The sequence below is a fragment of the Dermacentor variabilis genome, chromosome 1 (genome assembly GCF_050947875.1).
Source record: "Dermacentor variabilis isolate Ectoservices chromosome 1, ASM5094787v1, whole genome shotgun sequence".
NCBI classification, from domain to species: Eukaryota; Metazoa; Arthropoda; class Arachnida; order Ixodida; family Ixodidae; genus Dermacentor; species Dermacentor variabilis.
Window position 1 is genome coordinate 281,908,071 of NC_134568.1, and position 15,516 is coordinate 281,923,586.

At 47.6% G+C, this 15,516-nt stretch overlaps 1 protein-coding gene across 1 annotated transcript in view; it reads left to right on the forward strand.

Moving 5' to 3' along the window:
- The first annotated feature begins 967 nt into the window (after positions 1 to 967).
- The window catches only part of vari (MAGUK p55 subfamily member vari), a 94,353-nt gene continuing 79,804 nt past the window's right edge, over positions 968 to 15,516 (forward strand). Inside the window, exon 1 of the mRNA XM_075676805.1 lies at positions 968 to 1,016. Coding sequence (XP_075532920.1) covers positions 983 to 1,016 — 34 coding nt within the window. The 5' untranslated portion in view covers positions 968 to 982. The remainder of the gene's footprint in view (positions 1,017 to 15,516) is intronic.

Consider the following 15,516-nt stretch of genomic DNA (forward strand, 5'->3'; position numbering starts at 1 on the left):
TATCCTGCCTTTCGCACTTTGCCGCTGGTTTCATTCAAGTTATTTTACATCGGTGCTCACTTATGCAGTAAAGCTACAGAGCGAGGCGTCAGCCAATCACAGCAGCTAATGGCGTGACCGCACTCTCCAGACGCAGTATTCTTCTCTGCTGCAGCACCGGCGAAGTGGCTGAGAGGTAAAACATCCCACTGCCACTTTGTGGGACCGCACTTCGTATCCAGCCTGAGCATTTAGCAGTAACGAGTATACGGACACTCGTGGCATCTTCGCGCCGTCGCCAGCGTCGCTCTGTCACGTGGTATACCGCAACAGAGCGACATACCACGGCATGCTGAAAAAGCGACGAAGCCAAGCGGACTCACCGTGACGCTCCGCTCAATCGGCTCTGCCCGAGTCAGGGCAGCGTTCTCACTTCTGCTGCTGGCATGAGCACACGCATTAGCGTATAGCCACTGCGCCAGCGCGAAGACCACGCGCTACATTTTCCAGTGTTGTCGTATACTCACAGTGCCTCGCTTAGATAAGGTTTCACGCCCGCTACACAACCATCGCTACTCAACCATGCTTTGCAGTGATTCAGACATCACATACATCTTGACAAGCCTGTCATTCCAAAGTCGACTTGCCGCAAGCCGCTATGCTAGCGTCCCTCATACTTTGATCGTGTGCACGTATACAAACAAGCTCCTTGCTACTGCAAACAGCTTGGCGGGCACGATGGTCAGCCCATCTAGATTAGTTGCTGTCAAGTTAAAATTATCTAGCACCGCGACGTCGATGGGATATATAATTTGCGGCTCTCAGATTGGCTCTTGGATACATCGCTCAACAATCACTTATGCAGTGGGCCATTGTGATTCTAGGTATTCGTTCCAGGCTTACAGGTGTTCGTTTCTATTAACAGCACGCAGGGTTGCCATTGCACAGGAAGTACGCTGAGGTGCTGTGTGTCTGGCCCTAGCCGAGCGACCGACACGTCGAAATGCCAGTCGCCGAGGGCGCCGCAACTGCATTCGGTGAGTTCTCTCTGCCCTTCTTTACTGCTCGAAGGTCGACCGCACGCCACACATACTTCCGTACTAATCATTTTAGTGTAACACGTGGGCGTGCGTATACATACTATGAGTGAAAGTGATGAATGTATAGTGCAGTCTTGTTTTCATCAAGTTCAGGCTGCATTTCTCATTTCCGAGCACCATGGCTGGAAGGTCGCGAATTTGATTTCTCTCTCTCGGAAACCGTGGTCTGTATGCTGTCGCTCACAGGTGTACGTACATGCGTGTGTGTGCGTGCATCCTTGCGTGCGAATGCTGAGAGGGACAGTTGTAGAGAGCCGGCAAATGTGCTCATGAAATCTGAAATCTGTCAAAGTGTACGCAAACGTCGGTGAGGTCTTTACGTGTCGTGTAAAAAACAACAACAACAACAACAACAACAACAACAACAACAACAATAATAATAATAATAATAATAATAATAATAATAATAATAATAATAATAATAATAATAATAATAATGAAGAAATTAGAAAAAGGTGTAGAGATCATTATATGAAGGCCCTGCGTCCCGCTCTTTCTGCCTATCTCTTTTCCAGCGTCCATCTTCTACGGCGAAAGCCCCTGCCCATGAACGTACATGGCTGGATGTCTGACTTTCCGGGAGGCGCCCCGTCTCTTTAGCACGCGCGCACGCCTCAGGTGTGTCGCGAGTCTTTTCATTTAGATGCCGCCAGCCCTGCGAGCACCGCGACGGTCCTTGAACCGTTTCATTGTGTCTTCTTTTGTGAGGTGCAGTCATTCACGACTCTTTCGTCGTTCCCTCGGTGCGCAAAGAGATCGCCGCCGGACAGAGCAGATGTGACCACTGGGCAGAATTCCTTTGACGCGGCGACATTCAACGCACGAGCAACCGGCTCGGCGACTGCTCTCCGCGTGCTTCAAGTGCCGTCGGGTTCATGCGCGTTTCATCCCGCGCTTTTCGCGCACCGCCTCACACCGCGCTAGCCGTCTCACCCCCTCTTTTTCCTTCTCTCTCTGTGTGGTTGTCTTTTCTTTAGCGGAAAATGAAATGGCACGGAAAGCCTAGCCAGCGTATTTCTTTGTTTCTTTGCCTCATCGGATGGCAGCTTGTTTTCTGTTGGGATCGTCGAAGCAGTTGTTCGCTTTTACGGTTCGCACTGGCCTGCATCTATCGTTAATAGCCTCTTAATTTTTTGTCCTCCTCTTGTTCGGCTGAAACGCGGCGTTGAAGCGACGCTGCTTTCACGCTCCCCGCAATTCCGGTTTAGCGCGCATACTTGCTGCGTGCATTTCTCCGCGGCCGACATTCCTGACTCAGCCAACTCGACCGGCCCCCCTTCGCGGAATTGAGCGCTCCTTTAGGAAGCTCGTGCCACCCAAGGAGTTCACCCTGCACAAATTGGGTGGGTTCATTTACGGTAAGATATTTAGCTACAGGGACATGGGTCATTGCGACATGTACTGCATTTGGTTGCTTGTGTATTGAAGGGGCGGAGCAAATTGTTTGCGAGTCTACGTGAACTTCTTTTTTTGCACACTACAGTTCTTTAAGGCTATTAGCACACTGGGTCAAAGAAAATGGGGTCTTATGGTTGAAAAGCGGAGAGGTCGGTTTCAAACGAAATTCTGGCCAGCTGCTCTGTATCGGGGAGAGGGAGTGACAGCAAAATGAGAAAGAGCGAATCGTGTTGTTGATGAATGATGAGGGCGATAATGGTGGCTTGAATGAACATCAACTGTGAAGTCCATTCAAAGCCTAAAATCGAGAGAACTCTGTCGCAGGAATTTGTTGATAGCTTTTGAAATATCTCGCCGATGACGAGCGTGTGGTTAAGGTCCCAAGAGAAGATTTTCGGACAAAGGTGAATTTTTGAAATTCGACAAATGATCTTCCACTGACAGTATTGCCACTGCACACCGCGGGCAAATCCACAACACGTGTTCTGTAGCCTCAGCCTGAGACTTAAAACACGTCTCTCAAGTATACACTACACTCCTCGCAGTACGGGCTGTCTGCATGCGTGGTGGATAAGATGCAGGTTAGCGCCAAGTAAACGCTAGTTTTTGTCGCAACCTGCGCAGCAAACTTGCCTGGCTTCTCTTGATGGTGGGCGGCAACCTGAGTCTCGCATGTCTGAGTCAAGTCTGTAGAAACAGCAATGGCGGTGACTCGGCTGCGCCCGGTGTATCCCGGCATTTTCGCACGTTAAGGTATATATTATAGAGCATTTGTGTCTTGCTGAGAAAATGGCACTGGCAATTCAATTGCATTGTTTCAGGTCATCTTTGCCTCACCGTCGACGAGCTCATTTCCGTTTCGGTCACAGTGCTCTGGTAACCATTGAAATGCGATACGATAGCCAGTTCTCAGTGCGAAATCGTGTAATTCTGCCGCTTCTTAATTGAGGATTGAGGCAGTAGTGTCCTTGTTTAAGGGTAAAATCAGTTACTCGTAGCGGTAGCTTCCCGTCGCAAAATACATTCCAGATCTTAGATGGTTCCGTCGATATGAAACGGACTGCAAGATTACATGTCTGGTGCCGTTGATGTAGTTTGGTGTTCGAGATGAACGTACTTGTGGATAATCGAATCCGGCATTACAAATGCCGCTGTCGAAGTAGTTTTCGACACCGACCCATCATTACAAACATGCACAGAAGCGGCATATTCTGCAGATACAGTATATGTGACAGGGTGAGTGGCTTTAGGAACATCTGAGAACATACGCGATTTCTTTATAGTTGCCGGAATGTAGAAATGCACCAAATGTCTTGACAAAGCCCATACTCGTTACTTTCTTAAGGTAAAGCACCACGCGTAAAGCACAGGTGTAAGCAAATTAAATAATGTTTTAATACAGAAGTATTAAAAAAATGTTTAAGCGTAAACAAGAGTGTAGACAATGAAAAATGAGGAAAACAACTACAAGGTTATCACGAGAGGACAGGTAGGCAGCATGCGCTGAATAGTTATTCCAGGCAACATATAATGTCAGATAAATAATTTCAAAAGGTAAGTTGTACCGTGGAACAAAGATATTTTTCCTGAATCTGAAAAACGTGAATCCTTTTCACGTACGCATTAATTGCACGCGTCGGGTCGAAGCCTACCAAGCAAAAGTACCCATTACTTGACAAAGTAATACCCTTCGCATAGCTCGTCCACGCTGCGAAGTGAGACATAGGTATTGATTTCTTTTTTCCCGCTAACCCTTCACCACCCCCACCCCCCGCGTAGGGTAGCAAACTGATTTGTTTTTTTTTTCTAGTTCACTTCCCTGCCTTTTCTAGGTTTCTCTCTCCCTTCCTCCTTCTCTCTCTCTTTGATGCAATTAGTACTGAAGTTTAAAGGCGCCCGCAGTCGTACGATAAGTATGATACGAAATGGAAAGTAGTTATTAAGCATCCCACAAATTAAAGGTCTGTGTAGTGGACATGGACTGATACATAAACATTTCTCAAGAGCCACCACGCACAAAAGAAAGGAAGCACATTGGGACGTGCTTTTTCCACACTTTTGTATATGTGAAGTTCTTTCCTCTGGTCAAAAATACGAGATGCAGAACATCTGAAGAAGCAAATTATTGTTATCTAGGACTGAGGCAAAGTGAATGAGTACCGTGCTATGTGACATTTTCGTAATGTAGAAGATGTTCGGGCTCGGAGGTAAAAATTTTCGGTAGCTTCGACCCGTATCCACAAATCAGATCGCGAGTTGGAGAGGTTCTTAAGGACAAGCTCCAGCCAGCTGTGATGATCAGCGAAGGCAGCTGGCCAGCTTTTGCAAACAAAAATATTTGCGAATTCGGCCCCTGGCTCACACATGAATTACTGACGGAGGCGTTGTGTTTATGGTGGAAGCACGTAAAATGCACGTTCATGTGTTGTCAAAGTGCACATGCCGTATAAAGGGCATCATAGTCTAAATGACAGAAATTCAGCAAGCCGAGTTCGTAACCAACTTTTTTTTTTGTCATTTCCAGAAAGGTTACTAATAGATATATGACAGGGAAAAGAAGCTTCTGGTAATAAATGTAAGGTCACAACAACACCAGAATTTTTCCAGATAGCTGTAAGGTACATAGTGGTACTAAAGGCTGCTTTTGAATAGCAAAATAGGGCGAACAACTTATCTGTGGAAAATGTCATATTATTTGAGGCCGTTTATGCTCTTTGTTATGTGCCATGGATTTCTACTCAGGTTAGATGGTTTTAACAGGACGAAAAGGTTCATCGGAAGTTTTGCACATTGCTGCATTTTAGTGCAGTGACTTTAGCTTCATTATTGCTTCAGATCATTCGAGTTGATCACAGGGAAACCGCAACAGAAAACGCCGCAGGTGCCTCAACTTATGTATTAGAAGGGGAACACACATCCTCGAGCTCTTAGATACTGACGTTTATCTTACCCGAGGTGTTCTCTTGAGGCACTCTGCTCACAACATTGAGCTGGCATGGCCTAAAACACACTGTGCTGAAATAATCGACCATGCATCATGGCGTTGAATCTGGTTCCCGGATCGTTCCTCCGCAAGCCCCGACCTCTGCCAGCCTCAGATATTGGGGCTGACTATAGAAAACGACAGATTGCGATCGGCCTTTGTTCAAACACATCGCGCGCTCCTATACCACAGCAGGCACGAGATTCGCACGACGGTCTTCGAGCAGAGCGCACGAAGGATCGTGACGGTGGAGCACCTGCCCGCCGTCTGATCACGAGTTCCGACGCCAGGTGCACCAGTCTGGAGCATGGCGGCGCAGTATATGCAGTGCGCGCGCAGAGGGTCCACTATAGGCTCTATTCGGCACGTCCCCCTCCCCCTTTTTCTTATTATCGCTCAGCCCTTGCTCGCCTACGTCCACGACGCAACTGCAGCGGCTTAGCACCACGGCTGCCCATTCGGAGGCAGGCAGGACGAGATACCGTGCGCTAAGTTGCACAGCGTGGCTTATTATATTGGCAGTGGCCATAGCAATGCACCAGAGTGCGAAAACATGTGCCCAGAGCTACGGGCCAGCGACTGGTTCAAATTGATCGCGTCCGTACAGGCAAGGGGCGTAAAGAGTTACTATATATCACGAAAACCCGAGGACAAAAAAGAGCGCCAGCTCTGAGTCAGTGTCTTGTCGTCCTTTTCTCAGTCAGCCATGAAATCTAACGAGCTAGACCAAAGAAATCTTGTGCTATTGGACATACTTCGAGCCCGTAATCTGGAGTGACCCACCGGTTGCTTTGTAATTTAATGCCTGAGGACACTCGAAGGGCGATTCACCCTCTCGTCTCTCACGTCATAGTAAAGTGACTCCGTATAGCATGCAATATGACAGAGTGAACCTACAATTAGTGAGAAAGAACAATATTAGTAATAGTTGTAAATTTTTTTAATGACTTATGCGGCCACTGGCAATTTAGGCTGACAGTGAAATACGAGGCTCTAATTATTGTGTACAGAGATATTAACGTATTAGTTCCCTTTACGAACTACAGTGCAGCCGACTGTTCGCTAGGCCAAAGCACCAGTCGAGGCCATTAAGGAACGCACTGCCGCGAAATTGGCTTGGCGCACCTCGCATGAGTGACTCCGTCTCAGATCAGAAAAAAAAGAAGAAAGAAAGCACAGAAGTTTTGAGCAATGATAAAAAGCAATCATATTCAGAATTCGCATATTATCCGCGAACTGACGCCCTCATAACTCTGCTATGCACGAACGGTTCCTGATCGACGTGCTCGGTCGAACGTCCTTAATATGCAAGTCTCCCGAGGGCGTCGCTCGTTCGCCTGCACCAAGTAATTTAACGCGCGAGAGGCGCCAATAATGTCAAGTGTGCTCGTGTAATTCGCAAACACCTGAACGACGGCACTAAGAGTAAAAAAAAGATAACGCTCCAAAACAGCAGCATAGACTGAAAGCAAAAGTCACCACCATCGTCCTATTTATCTTCACTGTAGGACGAAGGAGCCTTTTTGAGCGATCTCCAGTTACCTATATGTCTTGTGCCAGCTGACACCCATCTATACGCCCGCAAAATTCACTAATCTCATCACACTCCCTAACCCTCTGCCGCCCTCAAACGCATTTCCGCTCACTCGACGCCCCATTTTCTAACTCTATAATAGCCCGCCGGTTATCCACCCGATGCATTACGTGGCCTTCCCGACTCCCATTTCTTTCTCTGAATGCCAACTAGAATGTCGGCTACCCACATTTGCTCTCCGATCCACATCGCTTTTTTTCCTGTTTCTTAACGTTACGCTCATCATTTGCGCTCGCTATTAAGCATTCTTTTCCATTCTATCGCTCGCTGCGCAGAGCTTTGCTTTGGTTTCTTTCTTTGTTATCCGCCAAGATTCGACTCCACAGAATGCAATATTGCAGAATGCAGTGTTCTCTTCAGCGTCATTGGAAACCTACCGTTTATGATTTGAGAATCGCTACTATGTACAAGAACAGTGGAAGAATGCAGACATTATGCTAATGCACAAGAAGGGAGACGTTAAATAATTTAACAATATAGGCCCATTTGCTTGCTTTCAGTATTGTATGAAAGATTCACCAAGGTAATTTCCAATGGAATAAGGGCAACGCTTGATTTCAGTCAACCAACAGAACAGGCTGACTTCAGGAAGGGATATTCTATACAGCGGATCACATCCATGTCATCAATCAAATAATCGACAAACCTGCAGAGTACAATCAACCCCTCTATATGGCTTTCATAGATTATGAAAAGGCATTTCATTCAGTAGAGATACCAGCAGTCATAGAGGCATTACGTAATCAAGGAATACAGGAGGCATACGTTAATATCTTCAGAAATACCTACAGAGGTTCCACAGCTACCTTGCTTCTCCGCAAGAAAAGTAGAAAGTTATCTATCATGAAAGGGGTCAGGCAAGGAGACACAATCTCTCCAATGCTATTCACGGCATACTTGAAAGAACTATTTAAGCTATTAAACTGGGAAGGCCTAGGAGTGAGGATCAACGGCGGCGATCTCAGCAACCTTCTGTTTGCAGATGACATTGTCCTGTTCAGCAACACTGGGGACGAATTACAACAAATGATTGAGGACCTTAACAGACGGTGTGTAAGAGTGGGGTTGAATATTAGTATGCACAAAGAAATATAATGTTTAATAGCCGGGCAAGGGCGCAAGGGTTCAGGATCGCCAGTCAGCCTCTATAGAGTCGGTGAATGACTACGTTTATCTACGTCAATTACTCACAGGGGACCCTGATACTGATAAGAAAATTTACAAAAGAATAACAATGTGTTGGAGTGCATACGGCAGGCACTGCCAGATCCTGACTGGGAGATTACCACTATCATTCAAAAGAAAGGTGTACAATTGCTGCATTCTACCGGTGCTAACATATGGGGCAGAAACTTGAAGGTTGACAAAGAAGCTCGAGAACAACTTAAAGGACAGCACAAAGTGCAATTGAACGAAAAATATTAGGCGTAACGTTAAGTAACACGAAGAGAGCGGTGTAAAACAGAGAGCAAATGGGGATAGCCAATATTCTAAATGACATTAAGAGAAAAAAATGGAGCTAGGCAGGCCATGTCATACGTAGGATGGAAAACCGGTGGACCATTAGAGTTCCAGAATGGCCAAGAGAAGGGAAGCGCTGTCGAAGACGGCAGAAAACTAGATGGGGTGATGAAATTAGGAAATTTGCGGGTGCAAGTTGGAATCGGTTGGCACATGACAGGGGTAATTAGAGATCGCAGTGGACGTAAAGATGATGATGATGATGACTATGTGCATTCCAATCCATATTGCATTCCAACTCTCTCTCTCTCTCTCTCTCGATATATATATATATATATATATATATATATATATATATATATATATATATATATATATATATATATATATATTCATGAAGGTGCGTTTTTTCCCACAGACATGCTGTTGAAGAGCGCAACGGAATTAAAGTCACCGCTGGCACTCTTCAGAATAGTCTTGCTCCTTTAAATCGACTCCCCGTGCATAATTACCACGACTTGGGGCCCTATAACGTAAAACTATTCCAAACGCCTGTCGTGAAATGTATACGTAACCGCCGACGCAAGCGTCGAGCGGTGACCCGCCGCGTTGTCTGAACAGCCGATTCAAACGCTCTCCTCGCTTATAGGAGGTCACTTTTGTTTGCTTTACGAACGAATAACATTGTCTGCATAGAAGGTTTTTTCTTATCGAATTGGCTGACGAGAGGCGGGCAGCGCGCTCAAGTGGAGAAGGTTTCGATGGGGTCGAGCCAGTGCAGTGAAAATAGATGCCCGGGTGAGGAGGGTGGTGCCGACGTCTGCGATTGGTCCGCTACACCTTACTTAGCTAGCAGTGGCTGGTCGAAAATCGCGGCGGCGTGCGACGGACAGTGACAAAATCCGCTAAAATGGATCCTCAGCAAAGAAGAGTTGGCATAGCGATGTCACGTACGTGCCGAAGGGGCTCGGTAACGCGATATTGCCACACAAGAAGTTTAATTATACGCAAATAAATCAATGTTCTCCGGCAGGTGCGAGTAGCCATTGCTTGAGCGATCCGGGGGCAGCCATCTTTTATTCCTTTCGGAACGGGGCAGTCTCCGGCTATTCAGAAAAAAAAATTGTTCGGCACGTTAATGCATCGTTAACGCGTGCACGTCACTTTGACGCGGTGAATTTTTGCAGTTTTGCGACGTCGTGTGACAGATAGGCGAAGTGGACGCGGCCCGAAAACCTTTGACCAAGAGGGCTAATGGAAAAAAAAAAAGTCGTATCAGAAATATTTTTTTTTGCCTAATCATGCATAATCAGCGTGTACGTGTCATATCAGATGGGGAGCTATCGCGGTTTTCGTGATGTCGCGTGACAGACAGGCGAAGTGGGGGGTGGCGCGGAAATGTTTTGACCAATAGTGAAGTGCTGATTGCAGAATTGGAATAGAAAAGTTTGGAATAGTTTTACGTTATAGCGCCAATGCTTTGAAAATGCTCGTCAAACATACAGCTTCTCCGTTCGCCTAATTTGTTTCAAAATCAAATAGCCTAGCAATTTTAACAACGATGATAAAAGTGTCGCCCTGAGCGCTGCATTTTTTCTCCCCTTAACAGTATGGGAAGATAACTGAAGAAAGAAGGAAGAAAATTTGAAGAAAAAAATTCAGTATTTGTTGTGGTGGTGCCAGCCGCGTCTGCTATGGTATAGAGAAAAGAGAGACCGAGAAGTGTATATGAAAGGCAGGGAGGTTAACCGAGACTGAAGCCGGTTGGCTATACCCTGTACTGGGAGAAAAGGGAGGAAACTATTAAGGACAGAAAGTCGAGGTATGATAGCGCGGTGCTGTAGCTACGGGCAGTTAGCGCGCTTTAGAGAGCCTTTCAGTAGCACAAGTCGTATCTTCAAGTCATTCCCTTGTTGTGCCGGGAGTATCCTCTAAATAACGTGGCAGCTGTCGCTAATCGTCGAGAACAACGCGCCAATCACAGGCCACCCTAATGTGAAATAAGCTTGCTCTCTTTGCAAGAACCATACGCGCATATCGTGCATAGTCTTATACGGCTTCCCAACTCCCGCCCTCAGGTGCTGCTGGAACACCGCCCCCATCGCCCGTCGGCCCATAAAGCGGTGAAGGCGCTTTTGTGTTTCTTAAGGACGACGGGTTTGTGCGACCATCTGTGACTATTAATGCAATTTCTGTAAGACCACACGCGTCAGCGAACTTACCGCAATTTCCTTCTTTCCTTCCCTCCTCTCTCTCCCTGTGATCTTTGTTTTCCCCTTTCCCATTCCCCCGGTGTAGGGTAGCCAACCGGACGTTATTCTGGTTAACATCCCTGCATTCTACTTTTCTCTTTCCTTCCTTTTTTCCCGCCCTCAGTGCACTTGGAAAGTAAACAAATTCGAGTGAGCCGAACTTGCATACCAACCCGCCGTGGTTGCTCAGTGGCTATGGTGTTGGGCTTCTGAGCACGAGTTCGCGGGATCGAATCTCGGCCACGGCGGCCGCATTTCGATGGGGTCGAAACGCGAAAACACCCGTGCACTTAGATTTAGGTGCACGTTAAAGAACCTCAGGTGGTCGAGATTTCCGGAGTCCTTCACTACGGCGTGCCTCATAATCAGAAAGTGGTTTTGGCACGTAAAACCCAATTATAAAAAAAAAAGAAATTGCATACCAGGGAAGATACTTCTGCAAGGCAGAAAAAATAAATAAAAGTTATGGTCACTTTTGCCAGTGATGCAAAGCATGCAGCGGAAAATGCAGCATCCGAGCGCTCCTGTAGATGCGAGCTCGCTGCTTCTTTTTTTTTTTTTTTTTTTTTTTTTTCCTGCGTCGTAGGTGCGTTACACGTCATTCGGTTCGCCGAGGTGGGCGGGTCGCGGCAGGCCGGACGCGCATTTTCTCCGCGCGCGCGCAACCTTGGAGGAGCGCGCGTTTCCGCCAGTTGGGCTCGCGCCATCGCGAAGACATCCACATCGGAAAAGGCGCGCATCGCCTTTCCGCGTCGCGAACGGCGCTCGCGAAGGCTGGCTAGTTGCTATAGTTGAGGCTTCCTGTTGCTTGAACGTACACGCCGTCGCCTTGGTTCTTTATTCTATGCCGTCGCGACCGGCAAGGCACGCGCCGAGCTCGCGGAGCGGACGCAGATGCGCCAAAAGGGGCGCGTCGATCGCATCGCTGCTATGCAGGAGCACGCGGCGGGATGCAGGCTCCGACAATGGGGGGAAAAAAGAAACAAAACATCCACTACGGCGGCGCCGGTAGACGACCGATAGGGTCGGCCGGGAAGTGGAAACTGGAAGCAGCGTGCATGCAGGCCACTCGCTACCTGTGGGCCTGGGTTTGACGTTTTTTTTTTTTTCTTATTAATGTTTCTTTTTGTTAGTCCTTCGCGATGCACGACAAACTTGCGTATATTTAAGCGGAGCGTGGTTGCAGGCAAGTTTCTGTCGTATAGTGATTTGGTCAGTGCGTTAGTGTTCAGGTTAGGTTTGACGTCGGTCTTGTATACCGCGCCCGAACTTTGCGGAGAAATGCGTTGGCGTTCCAGTTACTTGTGTGCTTCAGCGCATGAAACGACGTTTTGTTAACAAATTAACTGGAACGCCATTGCATTTCTCCGCTAAGTCCGGGTATTTATATCTAGAAACTGCTGTCATCTTGAAGATTCGTTCCAAGTGGATCTGCCTTGCGAAATCCACGGCTAGAATTTGTAAATTGCAATATGGACCAAAATGTAATTAGTTAGAACTTAATTACTGAATATTTATTAATTAGTCGATTTATCATCTCAATTTTTTGTGCAAGTATTGACCGCCGCTTCGAGTAGAACAGCTCATGAACTAGAATTGTGATATCTGCCACAGGCAACTTTTAAAGATTTTTGAAAGTGTTTGTTGAAACACCCTGTATATTCCTTTGAGGAAATATTCCAGTTGTTTTGGCTATAATGTTATTGGAGAAGCTGTGCCACTTACAAGGGACCCTGATCATGAGAAGGAACATTACAGAAGAATAAGAATGGGTTGGAGCGCATACGGCAGGCAATATTAAATCGTGATCGGGAAATACCACTGTCGTAGAAAAAGAAAGTGAGCAATCGTTGCATTATACCGGTACTAACATATGGGGCAGCAACTTGGACATTAAAATAGAAGCGTGAAAAAAAGGTAAGGAACGCACGACGAGCGATGGAACGAAAAATGTTAGGCGTAACGTTAAGAGAGTTGAAGAGAACGGCGTTCATCACAGAGCAAACGGGGGTTGTCGATATTCTAGTTGACATTAAGAGAAAGACATGGAGCTGGGCAGGCCATGTAATGCGTAGGGCAGGTAATCGGTGAGCCATTATAGTTACAGAATGGGTGCCAAGGGAATGGAAGCGCTGTCGAGGATGGCAGAAAATTAGGTGGGGTGACGAAATTAGGAAATTTGCAGGCGCAAGACATGGATAATTGCAGATCGCTGGGAGAGGCCTTCGTCCTGCAGTGGACAGAAAAATATGATGACGACGACGACGACGACGACGACGACGACGACGACGACGATGATGATGATGATGATGATGATGATGATGATGATGGGCCTGTTGGCTTGTTGGTCCAAATTCATCACGTCCTTCCGCCTCGCGAACAGGGCGGACGGGATTACGGGACCGTTGCCGTAACGCGAAAGCCGTTTCAAGTATACGTCTCGCTGGTTCCACGGCGTGAGCTTCTCCTTTCATTCGTGACGAACACTTGCGGTTCAGTCCTGGCAACACTTCAACGACGACGTGGTGAGAGAGAAAGAGAGGGGCGGTGTTTTGTCTATCGGAATGCCTCCGGATGAGTCGGCTGTCGCATGCGTAGCGCTTTTCGCACAACGGCCACCGCGCACCACAAGAGCGGAGGACTGTTTGCGAGCGACGAGCGCTGCTGTCCCGCAGTATATACTGCAGTAGCCCTGTATATATGCGCGGCGTCTTGCCCAGGGCAGGAGGGCGGCCCGCTCGGGCGCCCAACTGCGAGCAGCGTCCCGGAACCGAGAGAACGCGGTCCTTTTGTCTCTCCACCAGGGGCCCATTACGCCTCGGTTTCCGGTGTTCGCGCGGACCCCGGCGAAAACGGGCTATGTGCGGCTGAATTCCAGCGCGGAACAACGGGTGCGTCGGGTTGCCCCATCCGGCCAGACAATGCCTGGGAGGATCCCCTGGCGACTGCTTTCCCACGCGGTTCGCGTGCGCACTGCAGTGACGAGGGAGACGGACGCGCCAGCAGAGAGACGGCATAAATCTCGTCGCATGTACTCATGTCAGAGCCGGACGACCCGTTCGCCGATAAGGTGTGCAAAGTACCGCGCTCGCAGGTGTAGCGCTGAATCGACGTGTCAAGTGCCACCTGATAGGTTGCATGGCTGCGGATAGTCGGTATCTCGAGACCTAATTACCTTCTATACTGATCATGGCTGAAAACAATGGCATGCCTTAGTGGGGTTCATCCTCAACAGTTCACCCTCGAGGATGAACTGTTGGCCACCGCTGGCAAATGCGCGAAATTTATCTTTTGCTATCTGTGTGCACGTGGCGATGAGTTATCGATAACGCGAAAGACGTTTGCTGTTTTTCATGTTTGCCTCTACATAGATATGGCACGTGTGTCCAGTGAAGTGCGTTTCTAATTACTCATGGCGAATTCGAAAATCACAATACTTTCCTTTATGTTTTCAAAATGAAGGCGACAACTAGAAACAGAGGGTACCGCTCATTTTTCGCAAAAGTTTCGAGTTTTGGATAAGTCCCCCACCACGTCTACCGCAAGCCCAAGACTGAATTGGGGTTACAGAGTATTCGACAGATCGTAGGCAGTTAATGCGCATGACGTGATGCGTTAGCTGGGTGTCAACAAACCGCGCGGGTTATATTAAACTGTGGCAGTGGATATTCGGCAGCGGATATTTTTCGGTTTTTCGAACCACAGTTCAATTTGCGGCAGCATGTGCTACGACGAACTTTCCGAACTTCTCTTTCAATATCCATACGTGATACCTGAGAACAATCTGTTGCGAGCTTGAGGGAAAACGCACCTTAGGTTGGGAGGGCGAGCAAAAGTACGGCGGACGACAACACAAAATAACCCAGAAAAGTAAGAAACCCAGGCTGTGATGTTTCTTCCTTTTTTTTTTTTCGCTCCTTGTGGTGTTAGTCACTTGTCGGTGTTCCAGGTGAAGGCCGATCTCCTGGTAGAGGTTTATTATTCGCTCTACCGGACATTAGTGCTTCGGAGTGCAGATACCACCTAGCCACACTATACTGCTGGTTTGTAAAGAGAAAAAGAACGCAGAGAGGTTGGCCTAAGCCAGAGTGCCATAGCCTGTTACTTTCCACAAGGGCAGAGAGACAGAAGAAAGGGGAAAGGCAGGGAGGTTAACCAGATGGGAACAGCCGGTTTGCTACCCTACGCTGGGGCGAGAGGGGAGGGGGAGGTAAAGGCGAAAAAGGGGACGTAACGGTGTGATGAAAGATGATGATGACCGAGAAAAGGGATAGGCACAGCGATCGTGCCGGTAAGTGCAATACTATGCTCATCATTCAGGAATATGCATCCAAAGAGATAATCCAAAAGTCCACATAGTTCTAGATCTTCTCTGAATGCATGTATACATCTCCGCAACAGTAACACGTTCACTTCAGTGCACTGAACGGTATCGCTGAACAGTGCACTGAACAGCGTCGTTCATCGGGACAGTTGGCCAGAAAAAAAAAAAAAGCCACCGTTCCTTATGCCGCTGCTTTGCGCACAAAGCGACGAAGAGATGCGACCAAAATCACGGGGTACCACTCTGGTGAAAGACCTGATGCAGTGCACAGGCGGTAGATGATGCCAGCCATAATTCAGGCAAGTCCTTTTTAGGGGATCGTTGATGCGCGAAACGTAAATGCACATTCTAAATGTAAACAAATGGCGTGCTGGAAACTCCTCTGTCCAGGAGTAACTGCATGCTTGTCCATTTCTGGCAGTTCT